Source organism: Aristolochia californica, unplaced genomic scaffold (genome assembly GCF_029961685.1).
Source record: "Aristolochia californica isolate CCGP_79_NKW_82.1479 unplaced genomic scaffold, dmAriCali1.0.hap1 SCAF_9, whole genome shotgun sequence".
Taxonomy (NCBI): domain Eukaryota; kingdom Viridiplantae; phylum Streptophyta; class Magnoliopsida; order Piperales; family Aristolochiaceae; genus Aristolochia; species Aristolochia californica.
Window position 1 is genome coordinate 1,600,502 of NW_027182290.1, and position 26,916 is coordinate 1,627,417.

The 26,916-nt window shown below is 39.0% G+C and overlaps 3 protein-coding genes across 5 annotated transcripts; 1 reads left to right on the plus strand and 2 right to left on the minus strand.

The window, feature by feature from the left end:
* Window positions 1-7,391: 7,391 nt before the first annotated feature.
* LOC137940364 (probable trehalose-phosphate phosphatase J) lies at window positions 7,392-10,321 on the plus strand. Its single transcript, XM_068785392.1, has 11 exons — window positions 7,392-7,997; window positions 8,113-8,253; window positions 8,361-8,432; window positions 8,561-8,653; window positions 8,761-8,817; window positions 8,922-9,023; window positions 9,135-9,212; window positions 9,370-9,439; window positions 9,552-9,622; window positions 9,767-9,859; window positions 9,981-10,321. Exons 1-11 carry the CDS (start codon window positions 7,710-7,712, stop codon window positions 10,047-10,049), a joined length of 1,134 nt encoding a protein of 377 aa, XP_068641493.1. The 5' UTR covers window positions 7,392-7,709; the 3' UTR covers window positions 10,050-10,321.
* Window positions 10,322-15,396: 5,075 nt separating this feature from the next.
* On the minus strand, window positions 15,397-16,191 carry LOC137940139 (NDR1/HIN1-like protein 13). Its single transcript, XM_068785078.1, has one exon. It carries the CDS (start codon window positions 16,189-16,191, stop codon window positions 15,397-15,399), a length of 795 nt encoding a protein of 264 aa, XP_068641179.1.
* Window positions 16,192-19,231: 3,040 nt separating this feature from the next.
* On the minus strand, window positions 19,232-25,902 carry LOC137940575 (transcription initiation factor TFIID subunit 13). 3 transcript variants are annotated; one of them, XM_068785719.1, is made up of 6 exons: window positions 25,493-25,902; window positions 23,510-23,642; window positions 23,192-23,229; window positions 21,989-22,048; window positions 19,888-19,962; window positions 19,232-19,643 (listed from the first exon to the last, which is right to left on the minus strand). In XM_068785719.1, exons 2-6 carry the CDS (start codon window positions 23,616-23,618, stop codon window positions 19,533-19,535), a joined length of 393 nt encoding a protein of 130 aa, XP_068641820.1. In that variant the 5' UTR covers window positions 23,619-23,642; window positions 25,493-25,902; the 3' UTR covers window positions 19,232-19,532. The 3 variants fall into 3 exon arrangements, with proteins under 3 accessions (XP_068641820.1, XP_068641819.1, XP_068641818.1); XM_068785718.1 differs by having other exon boundaries at window positions 19,233-19,643; window positions 23,510-23,632; XM_068785717.1 differs by having other exon boundaries at window positions 19,233-19,643; window positions 23,510-23,658.
* Window positions 25,903-26,916: the final 1,014 nt, after the last annotated feature.

Here is a 26,916-nt window from a genome sequence, read left to right on the forward strand (position 1 = left end):
ACTTGAACAAGTCAGGTTTCTTTAACCATCTGAATCAGTTCTTTTAGAAAGGAAAAAAAAAACGTAAGATGATGAATAAAAGGATGACCAGACATCAAAGACAGAACAGATGTATCTTTCACTTGTATCTTTTATGTACTTCTAAATGTTTTGAGAAAAAGGAGAGATGCAGACACTCTCCCCAGAATTATTTGAAATTCTACAAATGAAGAAGACTTGAACAGAGATGGGTTGCTTGTTGCGAATGATAGCCTGGTGGTGGTGGGTAATCCATTGACCCAATGCTTCCTTTTCTCTGAACTGGGTGGCTGGTGGTTCTTTCCAAAACCTAACTTTCTCAGAAGTTCGGCCACAGAGTATTTACTCCCACCAAGCAAGCATGGCTTCTGCTACTTCAAAAAGTGCCCTTCAATCAATCAAATCTCCCTTAGCAGTAGTGGATATGATGTTTGGAGCCCCACAAGAGTTTTCCATTGAGAGGAGGTATTTAATATCACGAAGAGGGTGATCCAAAAGAAGTTGAAAAGCTCTCGCTCTGGCTCCAAAAGTCACTCACAGCCATAGGGTCATTGAAAGGACAAGTACCTATCCTCAATGGTGCTTACGGGATTTTAAAGAAGAGACCCCGTTTCTCATCTTTCTATCATGTCCCTGGAAAAAGCACGGGTATCAATGGATTGTTATATCAGATAAACGAGGTCGATGCCCATGATGAAGCGGGTATTCCCTTGTTTCATTACCATCAGAGAGGAGAAAACTGAAAACCCATATGCCTGAAATGGCAAATTGAATTAGCATCATATTGAAGATCTGTGGGAGAACAGCAAATGGGTATCCTCCAAACATGATCGATCATGAAACAGGGAAAAAGGAAAAGTTGAAAAGAAAAAAGACACATGCTGGAAGGAAAAATCAAAACCAGTCATCTCATAAACGGAAGACCCCACTTAAACGAGAAACAAATCAATCAATCCAAAGAGCGTTTTCCTTTAAGTGACTAGGAAAGAGCTTTGGGGATTGAAATCATAGCTCACAGTATGTGTTTGTTTTTACTATCCCGAAAGGTGGAGAGGAAAGGGATGATTCGACTGAATTCTGCTTTGCATTTGGCGATTTGATCTTTCGGGCTTTGACACTCCCCCACGTGATAAGTTCTACCCGATCTAGGCGCTTGCTTTCTCCATTTCTTTGATTTCTTTTTACATGTTGCCACCTGTAACTCCACCTTACCAACTGGAAACCAAATAAAATGAAGCAGCCTGTTCAAGGAAAAGATGGCCTCTATCCTGTTTCTGGCTTATATGCTTTGCATGACACATGGGTGGCTCTTCTTTTCTAGGACCCTCGCGTGCAAGGATTTGGGCAGTGGAAAGTGGATGAGTATATGCACCCAATAGGATGAGATATGGAGATTTGATTTCACAGAGATAAGCTTCTTAGCTTCTAGCTTCTAATGGGTGGTGGCTGAGGAGCCTCCTTCACTCTCACTCTCTCTCTCTCGCAGTCTCTTCGAAGGGCTTTAGCTTTTTCTTATTTTAAGTGCAACTAGGAGGAACTCAAATCATATGAAGCATTGAACAATGAAAATCCTTTTCCCCTCTAGCTCCCTTGTGATCACCACCTCATAGACGTCATGATCAAGTGGGTTTGCAAATCATGTTAGTGATGAAATCCCACTGGAATTTGAAGTTCTTAGTCAAATGATATTTGATCGTATGCAAGTCCATTGACTAAGGCTAGGTATTACGTAAAATTTATCGTATTTTTTACGTGGCTGATACCAGTCATTACCCTATATTTTTTATTTTTTTTGCAATAAAAAAGATAAATATCCAAAACTTGTTATTAAAATTATAATTTCACCCTTATAAGGGGTAGGATGGCAAATCATTAACTGCACCTCATCAGTAGTGTTTGATACCATTAGTACGTAATCTAAGGCCTACTTCCTCACTTTGACCTCTTTACCTGTATTTGAGAGAAGAGAGAAAAAAGAAAGAATTTCAAAGCTTAGTTCACATCCTCTGGAATTCCTTCTCAATCAACTTGCGTGGCTGCAACTTGAAATCTAATACCTCCACCACTTGTATCGCAGGATGCTCAACAGGGAAGAAACTCTTTATTCCCAGAACTTCTCTCTCACCCTTTTGATCGTTTAATGCCCATTCCTCACCCATCGCCATTATCCCCTGAAATTCTGAACCTTTCCACGGTTGAGAAACACACTGAAGCCCTCCATGACTTCACAGCCCAAACGTCGCACTTTCGCAAGCATTGCGTGGAATCTCGCTTCATCCAGTTTTTCGAAACGACCAAAGGAGAGGTCGTTGATTAGCTTTACTTAAAGAAAGATCTGATCAACTACTTTTACGATGAAAAATATCCTCAAATTCCATAATGATCTTGCCCATCATAAGGATTAAAGATTTGCAGAAGGTTTGGGTAAGATTCGATTCATCCCGTCCACGAGATCGTAAAAAAAAAAAGAGGAGATGATAATAATAAAAGAAGCAGAAGCAGGAGAAGTTCGAAGAAAGAATCCAATCTTTACCGAATTTGCCAATTAATCCTTGTACCGTTTGAAGAATCGTAGACGATGATAGTCTAATCTGGGTTCTGGGGAGGTAGTTGCCGAGAAATCTATATTAGTTCCGAGTTTTTTTTGTTTTTTACTTCTTTAAGAGAGAAAGGGGATGAAATGCGGATATCAGATTTCAAATATAGTTCGTGCTTTTATTGGAAGGTGGCGGGAAGATCTCCATCACTACCGTGGTTGGCCGAGAGTGGACACGTCAACATCTTTAGATAAAATGTGCGGCCGCCGTCGTGGGGCCGGTAACCGCACTACCGTTGGCATCGGGGCAGTTTTCTGTTAAAACGACTTCGTTTCGTCTTTTCTCTTTCATCTTTTTTCTTTTTCTTTTATTCTTCCACTTTACAGGGCTATTTCCTACACAATCAGGAAAAATAAGGATTATGCGTTAGTAGGAGCAGGAAAAATTGACAACTGATGAAATTAATGGCTCAATAAGAGTGACAGCCATTTAAACTAAATGGGACCTTTGGTGAGTTATTAAGTGTACTTTAAATTTTATTTTAGGCCTCTTAGTGCCTTACTAGGAAATTACATGAAAATTTCCAAGAAATTCATATGGTTTTTTAACCCATCTTGGCAGAAAAATATTACCTGAAAAATTATATGATTTTTGTGTTAAGAATTTTCAGTTAGAAAAGTATTTATAGGAAACATGACGCACTAATGATCCCTCGAAAAAGTATGTCTATTAGAAATAACTTTTACATTAATACTACCATCAACATAAATAATACGGGTATAAAGATAAAAAGTAACTGTACAGTGGCATGCTACTCATAATGGAGGTTATAAAGTAATACTTAAATAATAAATAATATGTGAATTAGTAGCAATTGATACTTCCAATCTTATTTTTTAATGTTTCTTTGCTCTAAAAAGTACTTATTCTCCTGCCCTAAATCAAAATCGACACCATTCATGTACTTACTAGATCTTGTTATCTCTTTCTTGCACTTCCACACAAGTATTATTTAGCATTCACCTTTTGAAGTGAATCTTTCTCGGATTATTGCATCATTTTGGTAGATCACATTGTTAGCTTACTAGGGAATGTACTTCCACTCCTGGGTAAGAATTTTTAATTTTTTTTAGTATTAATTTTAGCTTAATGGCAACCACAAGGAAAGAGGAACCAATACCTTATGATTGTTAAAATGATCAATAATTGTTGCCTACACTCTCTTAATTAATATAAAACATCATTTGAGACTATGTAAGAAAAAGGAACCGGTGAACATCGGATGGGATATGTCGGTCCTATAGAACAATGGAATAAGATGAATAAAACTTATTCACGTGAAAAATTATGTAAACATTATAGAACCCTGATCATTTTTGCTAGAATAAGCTGGAAAGTGAACACAAATGAGAATGACAAAGGCTGATGGAAAGCAACATGTACTAGAATCAACACCAAGTTCCCAGAGAAAAAGGAACATGTAAGAGAGAGGCAAGGAAGTGCTTCTGAGAGAACCACCCCCCTCCACCCTCCACCCCTCACCCTCCTGACACACAAGTTCAGAGCTTTGCTTTTAAGAAGATGGGACAATCGATGAAAAGAAGCCTGGATGCTGAGGCTGATGTGAAGAAGGAAGAAGAAACGTCTAGGTGCATGGCCTGCGGAGGGGTCGGATAAAGGGGTCGTCGCTCTCAAGCAAGCGGTCAAGCACGCAAGGGAAGGGCTCCGGAGTTGCGTCCTCTGGCGTTGATGGTCTCTTACATGAGCGACATGCCTTCCGTCATGGACCCCGTGCCCTCTACATGCTGCGACTTGGACAACCATCACTAGTAATCACTAGTGTGAGTGGTTAGCCCAATAACCATTATGTGTACTTGGTGTACAAACAAATCATTTTTGCTTTGAATTCCACTTCTTAATGCCCACATTTTCTGTCAACCTTTTTTTCTCTTATGATGAAGAAAATAAGTCACATAAATAACAACAGGGTGGGGTGTAACGTTAGGCTTCTCCCTAGAAAAAACATTCTCGGAAACCCTAGCAGATAAAAAAAACAAAAGACTTGTACCGAAAGGAAACTAGATGTCACATTGATTGTCCACAAATCTGTAGGTTCAAGGACCCCAAAGTCACCCCAACCCTTATTTTTCTTTCAACACGTGTACCATAACACGACTGTTTTTTAATGTGACCTAGACTCAATTTTCCTCCTAATTAAGATTCTCCAACGACTATAGCCCGTAAAAAACAACTCCCTTGGTTTTTAATAAACACGTCAATGTCGTCGAGGGGTGGAACCCGCACGTCACGATGGCACGCGTGGTCCACATCGTACATGTGACCCGGTCCATTTCAGGAATCCGCGGACCAAATACTAATCTTTCTTGTCCCTCCGGTCCGTTCTCTATCTCTCAATTGGAATTCTCCACGTGGTTAAAGCATAATTATAATTATTATTAAATCAACTCATGATTTAATTAAGTCGGCATCAGGATAAAGCAATTGGGGTGGGGGTTGGAGGAGACTTGAGCCTTTTATAGTGAACAAGTCTCCTTGGTTAGAGTCAAGTCTCCGATCGGACTTGTGAGTCCTTGAGTACGAGAATTAGAGTTGAAAATCATAATTAAGGGTGTTAATTTTACTGATTTATTAATTATTTATTAAATAAATTGAAAATAGAATAAAGATTCTTATGGAATTAAACATTTAGATAAATTTAATTAATTACCAATTTACTATTAAACAATAAATAAATAGTTATGAAACAAATCCAGCGGATGAGAGGTTAGTTAAAATCCAGCTGGCAAGACTGACACGTGGGTCGAGAAAGTAAACCAAAAAAGGGGTCGGTCAGCTTTCTACGGTGGAAAAGCAGGGAGTTCGTGGATGTTTCTTGTAGGGTAGCCAGCTAGCACGTTACGAATAGGAAAGGAGCTCCAAAAGCGGAGAAAAATAGGAAAGGGAGATCTGGTAATGCTTAATTAGAGGCTTAAGCGGGGATTAATATGAAGGAGAAGCGAGCGCAACTGCTAAAAAATCTGATTAAGAAATGAAAGAAAGCGCGTATTAAGGCGTAGAAAAAAAAAAAGGGTTACTTTGTGATTAAGAATCTCTGTCAAACCTACCGAGTCTTCTCGGAGCATTTGGAAGGCCACCTGTTTGGACTTTTGACCAAAAGAGGGAGAGAATTAGAATGTGCGTTGCCATGTGAAGGAAAATTTCAGATTCTGAAATGGAGGGGGCGAGGTCTGACGAGGAGAATCTCATGCTTTCGTAAAGGACTAGCAGAGAAAAAATTGAAAAGAGGAGATTCAGGTTCCATTAACTGCAGCTGCTGCTGCCCTTTTAGCTTGGAATTCGAAATTGCAAATGCTACATGTGACTGAACAATTCGGTGAAAAATATAAAATTAAGGGATTTGATTTTTCTTTTCTCGGTTGGCTGTTTGATAACTTGTGGGCGCTTTTAAGACGGAACGTATGGGAGAGAAGATGAAGATAGAAAATTTTAGTAAGTCGTTCAGTATCTGTTCTTTCCCGAAATCACACTTGTTTTCTGGGTTTACGAACTGGAGAATAAATGGAGAAAGTTAATGTGATGTGTAACCGACGAATTCTCTTCTCTTGGTGATCCTTGCCGAACATTCTCGTCTCCTTTTTTGCCTTTTCCGTCATTATGCCCAGGCCAATGCATGCACGAATTGTAAAGGAAATGGCAAACAATTTCCTCATTTTGGGGGGTCTTCAGTGCATCCAGCAGAGAAGCTTAGAAGAAGTGGCCAGGGACGGAAAAGTCCCGTCGCTCTGTTGACTGACTGACACAGCGGCATTATGTAAGAAACAAGTAAGATCAAACGCCCAGGCGGCTCTCGATACGTGTCTATAATGGATTCCAGTTTTTTCTTCGATTCTTTGCCCTGAGGAGAAACTTCAATGTATCTGCCAACGGCTTACGGAAGAGCCAGGTGTCGCCGGCGACGGGCATCGACCAGGACAGTCCCCATTAATGCTTCTAAAAGAAATCATCCAAGGCCAGACACGTGTTCCAGTAAAAACACGGGAGAGAAATCTCGACGCAAATAACTAAATAACGGCGACCCATTTAAGAAAAACCAATTAAGTTATCTGGATCTGGATTCGTTGGACCGTCTGGGTAGAACGTAGAAGAAAAAGCAAGCACCCATTTCTTCTCTCGCTCTCTACCCGTTCAGGTTGTCTGCCTCTGTAATTTGGAACTGGAACGGAAGAAAAAGGCAGAAAGAGAGAGAGAAAAGAAAAGAAAAAAAAAAAAGGGAGCCTCCGTTTCTACTCTCAAGTTAGATTTAAGACAAATACAGAAGAAAAACTGAAAAAAAAAAAAACTGTTGTCGCTGGTTTTTTGTTGGACCAGGTTAGGTAGAGAAGACGAACCGCAGCTTCAGCTCCTTGTTTCGGACCTTTTACAAGGGGCGAGCGAACGTACTGCGTCTTTTTCCTCTCTTAAAATTTTCTCTCCGACTAATTCTCCGATATTTTTTAGAGGCAATTTGTTAATTAAGTATCGCGGTGACACGGACGTGAGGCGGACTATGTATCGGGTTTGGAATGGGGGGAACGAAATCCGTGGGTATGTGCGACGTCGACAGTGGAAGAGGAACACGTGTGAACGGCAGGTGTGGGGCCGGTCGAAGGAGGAAGACGGCGGAGGAGTCAGGCGATGTGGGGCCGCGAGGGCCCTCAGGATTTTCCGGGTGAAAGTGTGGGCCCGGTCTCACCGGTCGTTTTTGTTCTGTTCTGTCCTAGGCAGCTATAAATCGACTGCTCACCAGTCTCTCTCTCACGTCTCTCGGCCTCTCTTTCTCACTCTCCAGGCTTAACTGTGTCTGGTTTTCAAGTTTTTGACCCTCTCTGCGTTAAATCCTAATGTGTTCTTGAGCCAGAAAGTGGAAGTGCTGTTTTTGGCTTCTCACTTCTGCTTCTAGCCTGTGTTTTTGGTTCCCATTCATTCGCGGTTGGGATTTATCTGCCCTCTTTTTGGAGCTACTTCCCTGAACACGTTACGGACGCGTTTTCGATATTACTCGGATTCTTTGGGGGGGTTTTGTGGTTATTCCTCGATTTAAGTCGAGCTTCTCTTGGTTTTGTTCTGTTCTCACTGGCTAACGGAGAGAAGAAGATGACTAACCAAAATGTGGTCGTGGCCGAAGCCGGGGGTCTGACGAAATCCGGCATTAACATGGCGATAACGGTTGCCATGGCGGAATCAGCGCTGCTGCCGCCGCCGGGGCTGACCAAGCAGGCCGGCAGCTACATCGCCATTTCGAGGCGGAAGCTGCTGAAGAACCTTGAGACGGGGGGAGGGGGTGCTAGAATCAATGCGTGGGTGGAGTCCATGAGGGCCTCTTCGCCTACTCATATCAAGTCTGTACCGTCTCTATCTTCTCCGGACGACAGTTCCTGGATTGTGAGTTTCTTCTCTTGCGCTCTAATGTCGTCGGCTTGATTAGAAAGTCAATAAAAGAACGAGAATGGTAAAAGCAATTTCATTTTTTTCTCATTGTTTCGAAAAAAAATTTCAGCTTCATCATCCTTCGGCTCTGAGAATGTTCGAGCAAATAATGAGCGCGTCCAAGGGGAAACAAATCGTCATGTTTCTGGACTACGACGGCACACTTTCGCCGATCGTAGAAGACCCAGATCGTGCTTTCATGTCCGACGCAGTAAGTGTTTCTCATCCCAGCGTTGCTTGCTCTGTTCTTCCTGCTCCTTCTCTGTTTTCAGCTCTAATGGATTTCTTCCCTTGTGTGCTTCCAACAACGAAAACCAGATGAGAAAGGCGGTACGAGACGTTGCGAGATATTTTCCGACCGCTATTGTGAGCGGAAGGTGCAGAGACAAGGTACATTTTTCTTTTCCGTATTAGTCGTATCTTCGACTCTTTCCAGCCCTGGAGACAAGGCACAGAACAGAACCAACACAATTTTTCTGAATTTCAGTTTCCATGTTTTTTTTTTCCTTTGATTTCAGGTCTACAGCTTTGTACAATTAGCAGAACTGTACTACGCCGGGAGCCATGGCATGGATATCAAAGGACCGGCCAAAGGCCCGAAATACAAGAAAGTGAGTTCTATACTTCTATTCTGAAGCAGACAAACGCGACGCATAAATCTATAGCAATGTCTGTTGGGAAAAATAGGAATTGCTAACATTTTCTTTTCTGTAACCAGACCAAAAAATCCGTTCTCTTTCAACCAGCAAGCGAGTTCCTGCCGATGATCGACGAGGTGGGTATCTGCTCGATCACGATTGCTGATGATTTCCACTACAGAATAATCGAGAAAAAGTTTGCGTTTGCGGATTTTCTTATAATTGCTCTTGCCGTTTGAAGGTTTATAAATTCCTAGTGGAGAAGACTAAATCCATTCCGGGAGCGATGGTGGAGAATAATAAATTCTGCGTATCTGTGCACTTCCGTTGCGTGGATGAGGAGGTCTGAAATTTTCTAAACGAAGCCCATACTCTCTAATTTTTTCTTGCTTTTTGTGTAGAAAAATGTTAATAAATGTCTGATTCATCACACATCCCTGCATGCATTGTTCAGAGATGGAGTGGACTGGCCGAGCAAGTCAGATCAGTTCTGAAGGAGTACCCCAAGCTCAGGCTTAGCCAAGGAAGAATGGTGAGCACACTTGACCTCGACCCATTTGCTTCTGAAACACTTTCTTTCTTTCTTTGGCTCCTTTCTCTCAGCCATTAAAGAAAAAAATAAAATCAAAATTCAAACAAGGTATTTGTCGATTTGATTTTTTTTTTTCTTACTTCGATCGGATTTACAGGTGTTAGAGATTCGACCCACCATTAAATGGGACAAGGGGAAGGCCCTGGAATTTTTGTTAGAGTCACTCGGTAAGTTATCAAACGAACAAAAATCTTTAAAAAAGTCCGCCATTAAAGAATCGAGAAGAGATTGCAGGACTAACGGGAACGCGATTTAATTATTTCTTCTCTGCTTGTCCAGGATATGCCAATTGTAACAACGTATTGCCGGTGTATATTGGAGACGATCGTACCGATGAAGATGCTTTCAAGGTATTCTCGTTCTCCTCGTGACCCATTATTTTACTTCATTAACTATCATTTTTCCACCCAGTTTAATATGATTTCCGCCATTAGAATATACTCAGCGTTTGTCACTCGTCACAAGGTGGTGAAATCTGTTTCTGTATCTGTTAGGTTCTGCGTGAGAGAGGACAAGGGTTCGGTATTCTCGTTTCGAAAAATCCCAAAGACACCAACGCCTCATACTCCCTTCAAGAGCCTGCCGAGGTATGTCTCTCTCCTTCTCGCTTTCACCCTCCATTTCTTAATTGTCTTTCATGAAGTCGTAATTATTGTTTACACACATCTTGCACAGATGCTCAAGTTTTTTGTTGGGTTTTCTCTTCAGGTGATGGATTTTTTGCATCGACTTGTTGAGTGGAAGCGTCTGTCTATCCGTGGACGTTCGAGGGTGTAGATTCCTCTCGGAAGCCATTTTTCTACAGAACCCCAGAAACTGAGAAACAAAAAAAAAAAAATTTCTGGAGGTCGACGAAGATACATAATTATATGTTGGTTCCCCATGTTTAGAGTCTTTTTTCTTCTTCTGTTTTTGTTAAATTGGGTGGGAAGCTCTGAAAGTCAGGCTTTCTCCCACTATACGAGAGAATCTCATTTCTCTTCCCATGTAACTAGTTTTTATTCTCTGTATAATGAGAAAGAAAAAAATGTAATTTTCATCGACGATCAACGGCGTTACTTGGTGTTTATATTACTAGATTGACCCACCAAAATCATCCCCTAAAATTTGGTAAGACTACATGAATTTGACTATTTTGGGGATTCGATTCTCGAGAATCATTATGGAGTAATTGTGCTTGTTCTGGTGTTATTATATTCCCACGGCCATGTTTTCTGTATCAAACAATATTCCGTTTACAACGAAGAAGATCGAGGAAAAAAATAAACAACAACTTGGGAGCCAGTTATGTTTAAAGTCAAATAAGAAAGGAAGTTATCGTGGACTGTGTTACAGAACGCAAATCGTTCGTTTCTTAAAGACATAAAAATGGTTCGTCTCTGATCCTCGGAAGGACCATCGCCGCCATGGCAAGTCTGCAAGTTTGACGTCAATGCATGTAGTTTTAAATCCTCTGAAGAAGCCTCTCGGAAGATTCCTCTCTCCATTCACCTCCCAACCCTCCCTGTTTACTGTTTACTTAGAGGCAGCTGTAGGGCACATAGCCTTGTTGGTGTTTAAAAATTTACAAGAGGGAAATGTCACTATCTTCAATACTTTACAGTAAGTAGCATAAGACAGTCTTTGGTTATTATATGAGGCTGCTGTCTCTTTATAAAAAAAAAATTAGAACATAATAATGCTTGTGGGGAAGAGGCAGTGTCTTTCATTGTTCTTTGTTTTCATGGCATTTCATGTGGCCGGTCACCCAGACTCAAACCTTTCTCTCTCTCTCTCTCTCTCTCAAACTCGCATTTATAGTGACAATAGATTCATTCCAGGATGTGTTTTCTCAACAGAAATTGAAGGGTCCGAACTGTTTGACAGAACTAGGGATTGGATTACTGATCCCTTTTGAAGGAAAACAAAAACCAATGGGTCATCAAACATTCATTAGAGCAACAGGGTGATGAGTTTTTCCTTGAAAGAATTTAATCAGATTCTATTTTAATGCTCAAAAGTAATTTGCAAATATCTTCTCCTTAGGTTGGCCTAAATGAGAGCACTAGATGAACATCTCTTCTCATTTCAAAGGTTGATCCTTCCCATCTTAGATCCATGATTGCGACTATTTCTGTAATGTCTCTTTTCTCTTCTCTCCATCTAAAATGACCACACTGCAACTTTAAAGCCTGACATCTATGGTGGCCAAACGTTGCTAGTCTCCGACGGCAGCTCTTGAGAAGATTCCATTTCGATAAATTTCAATCATGTATTTGAGTGTGAGGCTTCACTACTGACCCAGCTCCCTCTCACTGATTTGGAAATGCTGATGGTGGTCACCATGCATCGATGCCAGGTAGCGCAGGAGCAGTTTTTTTTAAGAAAAGGAACAGTTGCTCCTGGTGCTGAAAAATGGAGTGATTGATGTTTTTATTTAATGGAAGATTTCTGGGAATCTGTCCATGATGGAGAGGCACAATACTGTAGATACTGACCACATGGAGACACTGTTGTTTGAGTGGATTATTGAAGGGAAATAAATGCATTCTTGCTTGAGTTAGCTTCCTGTGCTGTAGTAGTAATTGCAATGCCATCTTGGGTTTCATGATAAGGCCAATAATTGTTGCCACTTTGAAGAGATTTAGACTTTTATCTTAGTTCTGTGTCAAACATATCGAGTTCATTAGAATAGAGAAGAAGAAGCCATGAAAATGCTGGTGCTGATTTGTACTGGTCTCTTTTGGTGTGCTGCCTGCTTCCAAACATGGCCTTTACACGCAGAAAATCATGTAGAGCAAGTTTTATATTCATGTAAAGAGCCCAGATAGCTAGTTGCAATTGTCCTTGAGATCCCCAACTCAAATATGCAAAGGTCCCTTCAGAATATAATATGTACTGGCACCATTTTAGGGTGCAAAGGCATATATATATACTAAGAAAGGAAAACTAGATAGTTTTGTCCTTCATGTTCTAGCCTATAGAGGAGGAAAAAACTATACAAGCACCCAATACCCTTGCCTGTAGTTGATTTAGAAAACCCCACAAGAAGGATCTGTAAGCCATGTTATTATTTGCCAGGAAGACAGATGAGAGAAAGAGAGAGATGCAGCTATTGCTCTCAAACATAGGAACAGACCTACTGTATTGGACCCTCTGATCCTAAAAAGTAAAAAAAAAAAATGAAATCTCAACATTATCTAAGGTTTAGGGAGTTGGGGATATCTTTTTTTTTTTTTGCTTCTTCCCCTTTTTAGTTTTCTGTCCCTCCCAACTTTAGATTTTTTCTGGTTAGGTTATGAAAGGGAAACCCCACTAAATGGAGGAATCTATGGTTGAAGAGGAGTTGGAATCCACTTTGGGGAGGAGAAGGAGAGGAGGAGGTGTGGGACTTTGATGTGAAGAACACTAACATGGCTTCAAGCTTTGAGAAGGCTGAGGCTTCTTCTCTTTTAGACGTGGAAAGATGGAGTCCACTAGATTCAATTCCATCATTGGTACATAAACTGGAATAAACTAAGTGTCATGTAACCTACAATAATTGGTGAGAATGGGACCTCCCTCTATGCAACCAACTCATCCACACTAAGCACTAACTGCCCTTACCCAATCATTCACAGGCTTTAGTACATAAAAAGCAAGCCCTTGGGTCCTGAAATTCTTTATGGATTTGACATTTCCTATACTATCATTTTCCCATATTATTCCTCTTATAAAACTATCTAATCCTCTTTATTTTTGTCATAAATTTAAACAAAAATTGGTTGTTCGAGGCAATTTAGATACGGGGGACTTTGAATGATCAGTTGCATTTGCCCATTCTCCCACCAAACCAGACCATAAAATACTAAACAATCTCCCTTCAGTTCCAGCTTTTCATGTGGTAATGGGTCCTCCCTCGTCTTGGGTCGCACACATCACAATGTTGAGGTCACCAATGACTTCAGAGGTGCCACCTAATGGTCCCTTCCGACACAGGTGTTGAGCCAGGGTACCCTCCAACCAATACACATGGTGCATGTGTCCTCTGCTTGGGACTGATTGGTCCCTACATGGAGGGCCGAGCCGAGTTTCTTCTCCAGTTATTGGACTGTTAAACCCTTTCTTGTCTTCTCTTATACAATACTGTGGGCTCCTTCTCCAAGTCCAGCTCTTATCACATGTACCTCCATGTGAGTTCAGAGATTCATGAAAAGCTGCTTCTTTTTTTTTCCTGCTCCTGCCTGAGCTTTTCCTCCCTAATCCGAGACATGGATTTGAGCAATGATCCAAGGGAGTTTACTTGGCTGGTTACCACGACAGGATTCCTTGGAAACGGAGATGCGATACTCTAGCTTAAATTATTTGATGCTGTGGAAAGTTCAAACATTTTAGAATAGGGGTTGAGATTCATACAGATCATGTTTCTCTGCTGTTTGGTGTTTGAACAGCAGATCAGCGAGTAAAAATGTATCTCAAAGAGATTCCCATCTTCGTCTGCGAGAGCCTTTTTATATTCATTTGCTTTTCTTTCCTGACATGCATCGTAGATAATCAGTCCTCGCATGTTGCTTAGAACGGAAGTTATAAAGCTCAGTTACAGACGCATAATGGAAGTCATTAGGTGAGGATAATTGTCTGAGCTATTAAATCGAACAGCTTATGCAGTGTCTGAAACCTGAAAAATCTACAAAAGGGGAGTGTCGTTTTTCGGTGTCATCCCAAATTACTTCTTTAAACCTTTCTTTGCGATAGAATGGTTTTAGAGATGAATGAGATCTGCCGACCTACTTCACCTGCCACCCCTTCTTTTGCGTAGAAAAACATAAAAGAGAGAACATATCAGTTCTTCATTGCAGATAAATTTAGTCTTGTTGTATTGTCCAATAGAAGGTGCATGCAAGGGTGTTAGAGGCTGGTTCACATGATACATCCTTGTGATAGTTTCAATTGTGAAGTTGGTTCAAGGCTAATCCCAAAATGACGAAGATTTTTTTCCAACTAATAAATTTAAGATCTTTTTACACGGTAAACTATTCTTTAACACTCCTTTTCACATGTAGGCCCTCTTTTGTGACTCACATATGAGTATTTGCTCTGATACCATGTGCAGATAGGTCAAATGTCAATCCCAAAATGACTAGGCAACTTAGGAAACTTTTTTTATTAACTAATAAACTCAAGATCTTTGTATTTACTAATCCATATGGGACTATTCCTTAACATCAATGACATATTTGTGGCCTCATCTCAAGCTCTCTCTAACCAAGTCATATGGGTTCAAATATGCTAGTCCGTGTGAATGAACAACCTCTAGTATACGTCTCACAAGAAAATGTGTCTCAGAAATCTCTAGGGTTGAAAATGCCCTTGTTAGATGATTTGAACTATCAAGTTGATCCAAAAACTATTATGATCTCAAATGAAGCTGAATGAGAAAAGAAATAAAACTGATAAAACACAGAAACCCTAGGAAACAAAACAATTCTACAGCACTATGTAAACATCTCAACTCTCAACCGGAGAAAATAAAATCAAAACTCTCTAAAAGGTAATTAGAGTATTCAGTGAAATTCAGACACTCATAAGAGTTTAATTCTAAAGTTAGATCGAGCCTAGTGTTAGTGCTTGTAGTTTGTGTTAAGACTTGGCTTTTCGCACCTTAATCGACTAGTCTTTTCGGGTTATATTGGTTAGGTGCTTACATGGTATCAAAACAGGTTTGTCCCGCGTTCGAATCCTTGCTCGTTCGCATATTTGGCAGGGTGGGTGTTAGTGTTTGTGGTCTGTGTTAAGACTGGGCTTTTCGCACCTTAATCGACTAGTCTTTTCGGGTTGTATTGGTTAGGTGCTTACATGGTATCAGAGCAAGTTTGTCCCATGTCCCGGGTTCGAATCCTCGCTCGTTCGCATGTTTGGCAGGGTGGGTGTTAGTGTTTGTGGTCTGTGTTAAAACTTGGTTTTCCGCACCTTAATCGACTAGTCTTTTCGGGTTGTATTGGTTAGGTGCTTACACTTAGCAGCGACCTAATGAGCCCCAACTCGTTGAATAAACAAATAATCAAATATTAGAAAGAGAAAAACCCACAAAAAATGAAGATTAAACTCTACATTAACAACGTCTTTTTTTTATATTACTAACCAACATTAAAAAACCTTGTTTCCATTATGAATTTAGCTTTGCATGGCAATCTTGGGACTTTATTTTCGTCCCTTTCGCTAAAGTGCTGGCTGTCACGTCGCACTTGACGGACATCTGCATAACCCATAGCGTAATGGAACCCACCTTGAGTTTCACCGGCATGCGCATGGAGAGGACCAGGGCGACGGAGACGTGCGACCGATTGTTAGTCATGCTCTTTTTGACTTGGGGCGGCAACCGCACGTTCGTCCCAGCGAGCACTAGTCGGAAGCTTTTGGATTCGTGGTGCTCCTGCTGGAGTGTCGGCGTCTTCCCGGTGCCTATGCCGGTTTGCTTGTAGGACAAAGTTGCATGGCCGCGAGTGGGATAGTAGATGGTCATCACGGGGTTGCGGTTGCTGGACTCCAAGGTGAACTCGTAGTTGGGTGTGAGGTGGTTGTCGGAGTTGTTCTTGACTACCAGTTTCTGGACAGAGAGAGACGGGAGTCTGGGTCTGACGGCGATGTAGAAGGCAACTCCAATGATGGTGAGGAGGATGAAAATGAAGAAGAGGAGACCGAAGAGTCCGGAGAAGAAAGCGAGGCAGGGGTTCTTCCGGGAGATAGTCCGGCCGTGTCGCTCGACGTACTCGGCGTTCTCCGGTGGAGGGATCCTGTAAATCTGGTCCTTGGGGACCTGGACGACGTAGGTCCCAGAGCGGAAGGGAGGGAAGGGAGTGGGGGGGAGGGGGTTGAGGTCGAGGTCTTCGAGGGGGGGCGGAGGAGGAGGAGGAGGAGGAGGAGGCAGAGGGGTGTGGTGAGAGGTAACCCACTCCGCCATGGGAAGACGGGGAGGGGTGGAGGAGGGGGTTCAGGTAGGGCAGAAGGAGAAAAGAGTTTAGAGAAGGAAGGGAGATCAGGGTTTGCATGAGGATGGGTGTGCGGATGGCAAGGGAGAGAGAAGCAGACGGACTAAACACACGGTAACAACAGCAAGACTTTTCTTTCTATTCTTGGTTTTCGTTGACTTGGTCAAACCCTCGTCCTCCCTCCAGTTCCCTCCAACATTGGCGTATATTAAGATTTGTTTTTCCACAGCAATTTGTGCGCTTGACCATCGCCTGTTTGATTTTTATTTGCCATTGACGCTTCTCATTCACTGTTGTGTGAAAACCAGGTTGTGGCTCTCTAACTTCCAGAATTGAATCGGCAAATTCTAGTTTCAAGCCTTATATGGAAATTATCTATGGAAATCATAAGGGTTGGGTTTGGAAAACTCATCCATGCCTTTAGCACCTTGAAGTTTCACTAAGTTTGGGTTGCCCCTACGACATTTACAACAAATCGCCTTTAAGGCCAATTCAAATGTTTCCCTCATGGGGAGTTACGACACTGAATCAACTACATTCAACCAATTTGTAAAAGTATACTCTCACATAAGTTTATAAGATCCAACTAGGCACACTAGCTTAAACCCACAAATGGATTTTCTAGCGGTTCACTAGGCTATACAAGCTTAGGACCACATAACGATTTCACTAAGCACACCAACCGGCCTAAACCGACAAAAGGGATTTTGACCAATGACTGCCTATACAAGGTCTGATGGATCACACAACAACAAACTCAATTTGTCTGCCCCTACTCCTCAATCACAACAACTTCGCTCAAATTCTATGGGGTGCAAAGGGTCTTGCCTACCCACAAAAGGGATTTTGCCCATTCACTTTAAGGTATTTACTTTTGTACATGAACTTGACTCCTTCAACCTAGACCTTTCATTTGATAATCTTATTTGACCCTTTTTACTCTTCTTGCCTTCTCTACTCGAACTTGCTTCCTTCTCTTGTAAAAATAATTGGTTTTCCTCTTGTTTGGATCAACAGTACTACTAAGATATTTGGATGTTGTGATTTCAGACATGAGCTGCTTGATCAAATCATTAGTACTTGTGTGTTTGGTAACATTAAAACTATCTAAATTGGGAAATTGAAATCCACATTCTTGTCTTGTGGGGTGAAGGGAAATCATAGCTTCGAATCTAGAATGCTCTACATTGTTTTAACTTCTGATGCGATCCAACCTGGTCATTCATTCTGATCAGAAGTTTCAGGTGAAAGATGATCTCGCGTTCACTTCTTCAAAAACAGATTTTCTCTGCCTTCGGCAACGCTTCTCGTTTGGCTTTCATAGTGATTTAGTTGAAGCCATTGAGTAGGTGCATCGTTGAAACTTGATCAAGAGTCCTTTGTGCAGATTTTTAAAATGCTTTCAATCGTGAAGAAGAAGGCTCATATAGGAATGAATCGTCAAGATTGGCGCCAAGATACCCACCACCAACCTACTCCAATGCCTCCGCAGCGCTGGAAAGCATTATCAGAATCCTCGTCGTCAATTCCCTGCGTAGGGTTTATTACGCGGAAGGAGAGAAACGAGTAGCCGTGTACGGGCTGACGAGCTGGTCGACCAGCATGGTGCCCGAGGACGGCGGCACCTCCTCTGCGGCGGAGTTTTTGTTGTCTTCTCACAAGGCGACGGTGGCTAGTTTGTATCATCTTGTGGACGACGTGATGGAAGAAGGCTTCGTGCTGTTTGAGAAGGCGCAAGGTATGAGCCTTTTCGAGTTTGCAGCAAAGGAGAAGGGATTCAACAAGGCGTTTCGATGAGCAATATTTCAACCATGGTTATTGCAGAAGTTTTTGCAGTCTATAATGGGTTCAAGTGAAGGAGATTGTCGATTTGGGTGGTGCCTGCGTTTCCATCATCGTCTCCAAGTGTCCTCACGTTCGAGGAATCAATTTCGATCTCCCTTACGTGAAATCCAATGCCCCTAAATACACAGGTTATTTTCACTTTCAATCTCGTTTGATTTGCTGCTCTGAGTCTCCATCTTCTCTTTCTTAACATGATCTCTGAGCAATCCGCAGGTCTTGTACAAAATGGAAGGAAACATGTTCAAAGCTGTCCCGAGAGCAGAAACCATTTTAATGAAGGTTGGTTAGTTTCAGAAATCTTCCATAGAACTTGCTTTTTAGCCTTCGAAAGCTAGCCTTGATGAAAATATGTCTAGTGAAGAGCATACTGCACGACTGGAACGACGACAAAGTGCGTGAAGTTGCTGAGAAAGTGTTGTGACACTGAAATGTCCCCATTATAAATCAGCTCCGAGGTCCGAAATCTGGATGATCGGATTAGTATTTATTACTAAGCACAAGCTAGTAGCTACGAACCCAACCAAGAGTTCGGAAGTGCCGTGCTCGGGTGAAGGCGATGAGCTTGTCACTCTTGCAAGACTACTCTTCCGCCGAAGAGTATTCAAAGGAGGAGAGATTTTCCGACGAGGACTACGAACGTTATGAGGTCCCAAACCATTATAGGGGAGAAAAATCGGTCTTCGACATTGGGAAGCCCCCTTCGAATTTGTCCCTTCCCTCCGCGGTCGCGCCTTCTCCGAGGTTTTTCTTAAGTTAAAAGATTTTTGGACTTTTGGACTGCAGCCAATCCCGAACCCAAAGGATGCCGCAGATCTTCTTAGGTAGTTTTTTTAAACTTTTGTACCTATTCTCAACGGTCTATTTCCTCTTTAACATTTCCATTTACTTTTTTTTCTCTTGATCATTTTTTTTTCCTTCTGCTCCGTATGATCTATTCGAATGCAAGAGGCATGGTGTGTCCTGTCTGTGGGGATCGCCCACCTGTAGATCCCAACAAAGAGCCAGCAAAGAAGAAAGGTTCTATGATCAAAGATAAGGAGAAGAGAAAAAGAATGAAAGGTCAGTCCAGTCATGCTAGTTGGAAGAGTGAAACAGAGATGCAGCTCCGGCAGCAATTTTAGTAACAAGGTCGCAACCCAGCTTATGGATATTAGTGATCTATAAAGCTTTCCCGATGATGGCACGACTGTTTTTGCTTTTTATCATTGTAAAGAGAACATACTAGGGTTCCATCTTCTTTATATTCTTTTCAAAAAGCTCGAAATTCAACCACTATTAGCACTCTTACCCGTAAATGACACTTCTAGAGTAATTACAAATGGCGACCACACACTTTCACCTCTTAGCTAGAATCGCTCTATGAACACTAGCAGGCTCTTCATGCTCCTTTTCAGCTCATCAGCCATTGATAATACTGTGCATCTATGGAGGTGGCAGATCCCAGAGAAAATTGTGAACTTCTTCAACTTCAATCAATCGATGCTAGTTTCTCTTCATCAACTTCAAATGCTTTCCGGGCTTGTTTCAGCTCTTCATTCATTGACAGTAGTTCTGTACATCTATGGAACTTTGGCGGATCCTGGCCAGAGTGGAAGGGCAAAAAAAATTACTAACACATGACAGACGCCCATATGAAAACACACTATGAATGGTAAAAAATTAGCAAAAAGATGATGAAGAATGTTGAACAGAAGGTTGTGTGAGGCTTGAGAAAGAAAACAACAAGATACATGAGAATGAGACGAATGTTTGGATTCTATTTGTTACCAGCAGCATGCTTATACTGATCAGTAAGATCCAATCAGAGAAGATCAATAGGATACCTTACGGATTAGAAACAGAAAATCTTCAGTCAGTAGTTTCCCTCTTTTTGATGCAGTGTCTTGAGCTTTGTGCACCTACAAAGGTTATAGCATTAAAAAAGCAAAGCATGATACCGAATTTAGATACCCTAAAACAAGTAGAGAAAGGAAGTAAGTTCAATGAAATGGGAACATGATGCCACAGCATTTTCAAGTCTTAACGGCACGATTTCTTAATTATCGGAACTGGCTGGCAGACTTATATCTAAGTCAGTCAGACCACTTTTTCTGAATGTTGATTACACATGTATGACTTCTTAAATTATCTCAAACCCAAGATTTGACACCAAAAAACCTCCTGTGCAGCCATTAGCTAAAGACCAAATATACAGGTGAGTTAGATCTCAAAAATGAATTGCTAATGTGAATTTACCATTTTCATAACAGTGAATGCTAGCTGAACATCTGAGATGATTTGAAGTACTGGTTTGAAAATCAATGAATCAATAAATAACAACTCAAAGAAATCATCTATCCTATAAACATGACAAAAGTGACAACAATTTATTTTTGGTTTAAATAACAACTCATGTCTAAAGAAACAAAAGTTAGATTTTTTACATGCTTCTCACTGTATCAATTTATTTTGCTTGCAAAATACTAATACAATTACTTCATAAAAAACTGTTCAAATCATGCTTTCAACTGATCCAGACCACTGAACTGTTGAATTAACTCAAGCTAGATGATCCAAAATTGATCTAAGAAAAATTAAAAGTTTTAATCTAATGAGCTCATAAAATTACTACCATAAATTGCAAAGTGATGGCCAAAGGGAACATTTAAGAAATCAAAACTGGTTAATCATTTATTAACAACTTCAGTTTGATAGTAAACAAATTAGATTGAATAGAGAAATTGATTAAGATCAATTGATTATATGCTTTACAACTCATCACATGTTTTTACTCCTTAAATTCAATAAAATATTTGATAATAGTAAAAAATATTATATCGATTGATCTGTAATAATTATTACTCTTTCTCTATCAAAATCTTAGCATTTGTCTCACCAGAACCATGCCATAGTGGGATCCTGAGGACCTAATTATGGTACCCAAGACAGACTCTCAAAATTACAATTTGAACATTGGCTTCCAAAGCAGTGACTTGAATAAATATTCAAAAGAATCTCTTTTTGTTTTGACAACAAAAACCTGATATTAACCCAATGGACCAACCAGCTTTGCCAGGCTCAACCACTTCATAGGATCTTACTGCAGAGAACCTACTTGATGAATATGAATCCAAAGGAATAGCCAGCTTCACCAGGTCCAACCGCATCACAGGATCTCACTGTGCTATGCTCTGTATCAGCACCCACTAGATGGATATATGTCTAGTTAGAATTTCTCTTTGATTGACTCATAATTAAATTTTTCTCTTACAATTACAACTTAATGCTAATTTCTTTTACCAATTAGTCTGTGTTAGCTAGTAACTGTTATTAATTGTTTCAGTTATTGTCTGAATGGTTAAAGTTCGGTCCAGATTCATCCTAAAAATGACTAGCCAAAGTTCAAACGCTTCTTTCCCCAACAAATAACCATAAAGATTATTCCTGACATTAATCTAAGTAGGATTATTCCCACTAGCACTCCCCCTCACATCCAGACCTAAGCAAATGGATAGTGAGCCTGAGCCATGAACAACGTAAATGGGCTAGAAACTAAACGGACTCAAAATTGACCCAACAGAATAAATGCCCTACCCTAATACCATGTTAAAGTTAGATTTGGGTTCATCCCATCCCAACAGGATTTTCGTAACACTAACCTATCTGAGATCATTCTCACTAACAAGTCTCATAATAAAAAAGTAATGACTTTGCTACTCTTTTGCTAGTTCTATTAAATTGCACTAACTTGCAGCTTTAATAAAAAATTTCAAGGTTCTATTCAAATCTCTCTCTCATTGTGTGCCAAATTGGACAATGCAGATGCCAGTAGGCCATGTCAGTTGATATCTATGTTAAGTATCTCCAGAGCTTCCATTTCACTCCATAACATATTAAAAGAAAGCTAAAGGTCAATAAAACTGTAGAGGCATGGTAAAAGGTTACCAAATCAGTGACATATTCAACAACAATGTCCTCCACAAGTGCAACAGTTTCTGGAAGAGGCTGCAACAGTAGCAAAATACCACAAAATCAACCATGAATCAGAATTTACTGCTTGTATGCCTTTTAATGACAACATGTGGATATTAATAAGGAACAATAGAAAAACATAAAGAAATACGACAATCCAAACCATAAACCCTATGCAGGTCGAGCTTGCATGAATGCCTTTAGACAAACAGACAGTAGAAGTCCTAGAGGATTTTTTCCTTCAGCATCAAAGAACTCTCTTAGGAATTAACCTCATTGAAGTTAAGTTAAAGCATGAGCGCAGGAAGATATCTGCAATGGAATAATTTATGATACACTTCAATCTAAGTTAAATGCAGTTGAAAAGATAGTCAAATGCTTGTTGGTTAGTGCAGTTGAAAAGTCAACAAGCAATGATTGCTCCAAGAAGTACTAATATGGAGAATATATATGTCTAAAATTAGGTTAATGGTGCTCTCCAAAATAGAGGACAATGACAAAAAATCTTCAAGCTAGAGTCCACAAGATAGTCAAATTCTATCTTCATGTCCAACCACTTTCAAAGGTAAACACTTTTGTTGTGTTTGAGTAAGTTTTACTACGTGTTTATGTCCGTCAATCTTTCAATGTGGCAACAAGTTGAATTCTTCTCATATACCTTCATCCAACTGCCATGTCCCACAACACCAAATAAACTTAAAAAGGCAGCCTCGTGTTAAAGCCGAAGACTGGCAATCATGTTATTCAGTTCATTGTGTTAACTAAGTGGCACCTAAAAACTGACATTTGGATTAAAAAAAATACTCATTAATTAGATTGTAAAGAAAATGCCAAATCATCTCAAAGATAGAAGTGAATACCAGAATGAACAATGGTAAAGTCAATGCCAAATATAACACAGGATATGCAAAAATCAAAGATGCATGACCTTGCAATGGTAGGTCGTTCATCAATTACTGGGACAAAAGAGCTACAACTAAGTCCAACATGACAATGCACAGTCGTGCCTTTGCTTTGAATTTTTTTTCTTGTTTCTTTCTTATGCTCAATGTCTTGTCTCCTGCTCTCCCTTAGGAATTTCTCTCAATGATATCTTTCTCATTGTCACTAAAAAACAAAGTCCAACTGAAATCAAACAACCTACAAAATATAAATGGTACTTCCTATGATACTTACATTGGCATCATCTCCAAAACCATACATCATGTGCTGCACTGTAACATCACAAAAAAAGTACAATTGTAATCATTAAAGAGATCAAAATAGGGAAAGATGAATCTTTTACAAATATTACATGTAGCAATAAGAACACAATCTGCCAAAAAAACAAATTCCAAAAGATTAAAAGCATGATCTTCCAATATGCACAATATATGAAAGCCTTGACATGCATGACATGCAAAGCTGGTGACATTCCAAGAAAGAGCCTGGCATGACATAAAGATAGAAGATTTGCTACTGAAAATTGTTTATCTTGACAGTTTGGGCACTTACGATCTTTCTGAAAGACTCCACGCTTCCTTTTGAAGGATGTTTCTGATGGTTGAGTTTGCCCGGGTTTGGGCTTAGAAGCTGATCCAGGAGCAGAGTTGTGCGTCGCCATCCTGCTAGTATGTCCTAATTGAAACTTGACAAAGCAAGACCTGATAAATCACGGAGGCTCAATCCATTGCAATTTCTTTATACTTAATCAACATAAAATTCATTTCATTCAAGGCTCTGAAAGGAAAAAAATAAGGTAAAAGATATAGCCTAGTTCTAGAAAAAGACTACCCACAACAGTTAAGCTAAGCTCCATGGCAGCTTATTGAGAAACTATTACTCGTGAAAATTATTTAGATTATGAAATAATTAAAATTGAAGATAGAGTCATAATAATTTACAATTTTTGAAGGAAACGACAGTAAAGAACATCTTATATGTTCCCGCAAATTGCAATACATGCAAAACACTTCACCTATAATCCGGGACCTCTATCTACACATTGCAGCAAATAGCTAACAGTCAACGATTGGTTACTAGCATGCATAATAGAAGCACACGAACCAATTGGAAAAAGTAAATATTACGAAGGTTATTAAATTAAACGAAAAAATAAGAGTCAATATTTCATGAATGAGGATATGAGTCATCCAACTCCATTTACCCTGCACAAATTTCTCAGAAACTAAAAGCACTTTCTGTATTGACGGAGAGAAGAACACGAATTTACAAACATAACTAAACAAAAGAAGAAGATCACGATGACAATGAACACAAACTCGCTAACACAATTAAACACCCAAAAAAAAAAAAAGGCTTGAGATTTTACCTGAATTAACAGTTGAAATCAGCGATATACCGTTATTACAAAGAAAGACTGAACTCAAAAGAGAATTAAGAAAATTTGAGAGAGATATGACTTCCAAACCTTGAGCAAATGCTAGAAATCCATACACGGTAGGCTCCTCAACAACTTGGGGGTTAGTGCATTTTGAAAGTGCAGTAGAAAGTGAAAGTGCATTACTTTTTTGTGTTAGTATGTGCAGTGGAACGTACAATGTAAAGTAATTTTTTGTATTAGTGTGCACAATAGAAAGTGCAGGGTAAAGTGCATAGAGAATTTTTATTGATAAAATATTCTGATAGATTCAACTTTTATAACTTTTACTTAATTTTTTATTAATAAACAAAAAGATAGATTTTAACTTGTGATAAATTAATATAATTAAAATTAAAATTACGTTTAGTTAACTAATTAAATATATAAGTATAAAATAATTAAACAAATGCTTAATTTTATAATATCAAATAGTTAATCAAAATTTTATTTCATCTTATCTAAATTCTCACTCTTAAACTAGTAATTAAATATAATATTAAAAATCATTAACTTATATAAAAACATATTTTATTATATAAAATTAGTCTATTAATTCTTATAAGATAGTTGTACTTAATTTTTTCCTTTTTCTCAAAAGCTGGGAAGGAGGGAGAAAAAAATTGGGAGGCCCCCCCTCTTTTTCTTCTTTCTCCCTCCATCACCCTCAACCTGCCTCGCCTTTATTCTTTTAGGGTTTGGGTTTAGGGTAATCATCTTAGGGTTAGGATTAGTGTATTCATGTTAGGGTTTGGGTTAAGGCTTAGGGATAATACATCAATCAAGTAAAAAAATAATAGAAATTAACAGTGCAATTAAATTAAATTAAATTAACAGAAATTAAATTCAAAAATCGTCAATTAACAAAAATTCAATTAAATTAAATCATAAAATGAAATTATATCAACTAATGCAATTAAATACAGAAATTAAATTATAACATAAATTAATTTCACTTAAAGTAATACAAAATTCAAAAAAATACAGATATTCAATATCAATAGAGAATTTCCAATTTAAAAAAAAAAATTGATTCAATATCACCAACTCAATTAAATTACACGGAATTTATTAACAGAAATTTAAAAAAATCACAGATTAGGGCTAGAGTACGATACCTTTGGTAAAATGTGAGACGTTTTTGAATTTCAGGTCACAGAAATTGAGAGAAATTTAGGGTGGGGATGATAGATTTAGGATTTAGGTTAGAGAAATTTAGGGTTGAGGGTTCAAGATAGGGGGCGAGGAGGATGAGATGAGAGAAATTAGGGTTAGGGTCTAAGAGAGGGCCGGCGGCTGGGAACAACAGAGAAAAGAGAGAAGCCAGCAGAGGAGATCTGGAGGGGCACGGTTGAAGCAGAGAGGAAGAGAGACGGTTGAAACAAAGAGGATGAGAAGCCGAGGAGGGAGGAAGGAACAGAGGAGAACCGGATAGAAGGTTAGCAGGAAGAGGAGAGGCGACGGAAGGCGAGCGCAGATAGAGGAGAGCAAAGAGCGAGCGCCAGACAGGAGACAGAGCGAGAAGTGATCGTGGGGCGAAGAACCAACGAGCGGCGAGTGAAAAGTGAATTCGCTCACGGAAGCATTACACTTTCCCTCGTAATTAAATTTCACTCCCCCACTTGAGCGTAGTAACGCTTTTGGGGCCACTTTCTCGATAAGGGAGGTTAGTGCCTTTTGCCTTTTGAAAGTGAATTACACAAAATCGGCCTTTTGTTGTGTCAGTGTAAAATGAAAAGTATATAAGCAATTTATTAATAATCTAATAGATTTAACTTTTTATAAGATTGTTTTTATTTAGCCTTTCTATTAATAAGTTAAGATAGATTTTAACTTGTTTGAATTAATAAATAATTAATAAATTAAATTAAGTTTATTTATTTAGTTAAATATAAAAAATACTTAAATAAAATTTACTTTTATAATATCCAATGGCTTAATCAATTTTTTACTTTTTAATATCTAAATTCTCACTCTTAAAATGTTAATTAAAATAATATTTAAAATCATAAATTTATGTAAATAAAAAAGAGGGTATTTTATTATAAAAAAATATTTTTATTGATCTAATTTTGTAAATTAGTTTGATTTAAGTAAACTAAATACTATTTTAATTTGTTTTTAAATTAATAAATAAATTATAAATAAATTATGATTTCTTTGTTTAATTAAGTATTAAAAATAAAACAACCAAACAAATCATTACTTTTAATATCCAAATGTTAATCAAATTGTTACTTTACAATATCTAAATTTTCACTCTTAAAACAGTCATTAAATATAATATTAAAAAGAAGGAATTTATATAAATAAAAAGGGTATTTTATTATATAACATTACTTTAATAGATTTAACTTTTATTTTAGATAGTTTTATTTGACTGAACTAAAATAATTTTTTATATGTTTAAAATTAAGAAATAAATTTTAAAATAAAATTTCATTGTTTTAAATTAATAAATAATTTAAAACTTTTTAAAAAAATTTAAAAAAGTATTTATTTATTTTATTAAATACATAAAATCATCAAACAAATTCTTACT

What these genes read in the sequence shown, in the direction of transcription:
- LOC137940139 (XM_068785078.1), bottom strand. Translation starts at nt 16,191, where the DNA reads ATGGCGGAGTGGGTTACCTCTCACCACACCCCTCTGCCTCCTCCTCCT.
- LOC137940364 (XM_068785392.1), top strand. Translation starts at nt 7,710, where the DNA reads ATGACTAACCAAAATGTGGTCGTGGCCGAAGCCGGGGGTCTGACGAAA. An exon ending in GTGCTTTCATGTCCGACGCA is followed by an intron (nt 8,254 to 8,360) that starts GTAAGTGTTTCT and finishes AACGAAAACCAG; the next exon opens with ATGAGAAAGGCGGTACGAGA. An exon ending in TCCTGCCGATGATCGACGAG is followed by an intron (nt 8,818 to 8,921) that starts GTGGGTATCTGC and finishes TGCCGTTTGAAG; the next exon opens with GTTTATAAATTCCTAGTGGA.
- LOC137940575 (XM_068785719.1), bottom strand. Translation starts at nt 23,618, where the DNA reads ATGGCGACGCACAACTCTGCTCCTGGATCAGCTTCTAAGCCCAAACCC. An exon ending in TGGAGTCTTTCAGAAAGATC is followed by an intron (nt 23,230 to 23,509) that starts GTAAGTGCCCAA and finishes GTGATGTTACAG; the next exon opens with TGCAGCACATGATGTATGGT. An exon ending in TTGAATATGTCACTGATTTG is followed by an intron (nt 19,963 to 21,988) that starts GTAACCTTTTAC and finishes TAACCTTTGTAG; the next exon opens with GTGCACAAAGCTCAAGACAC.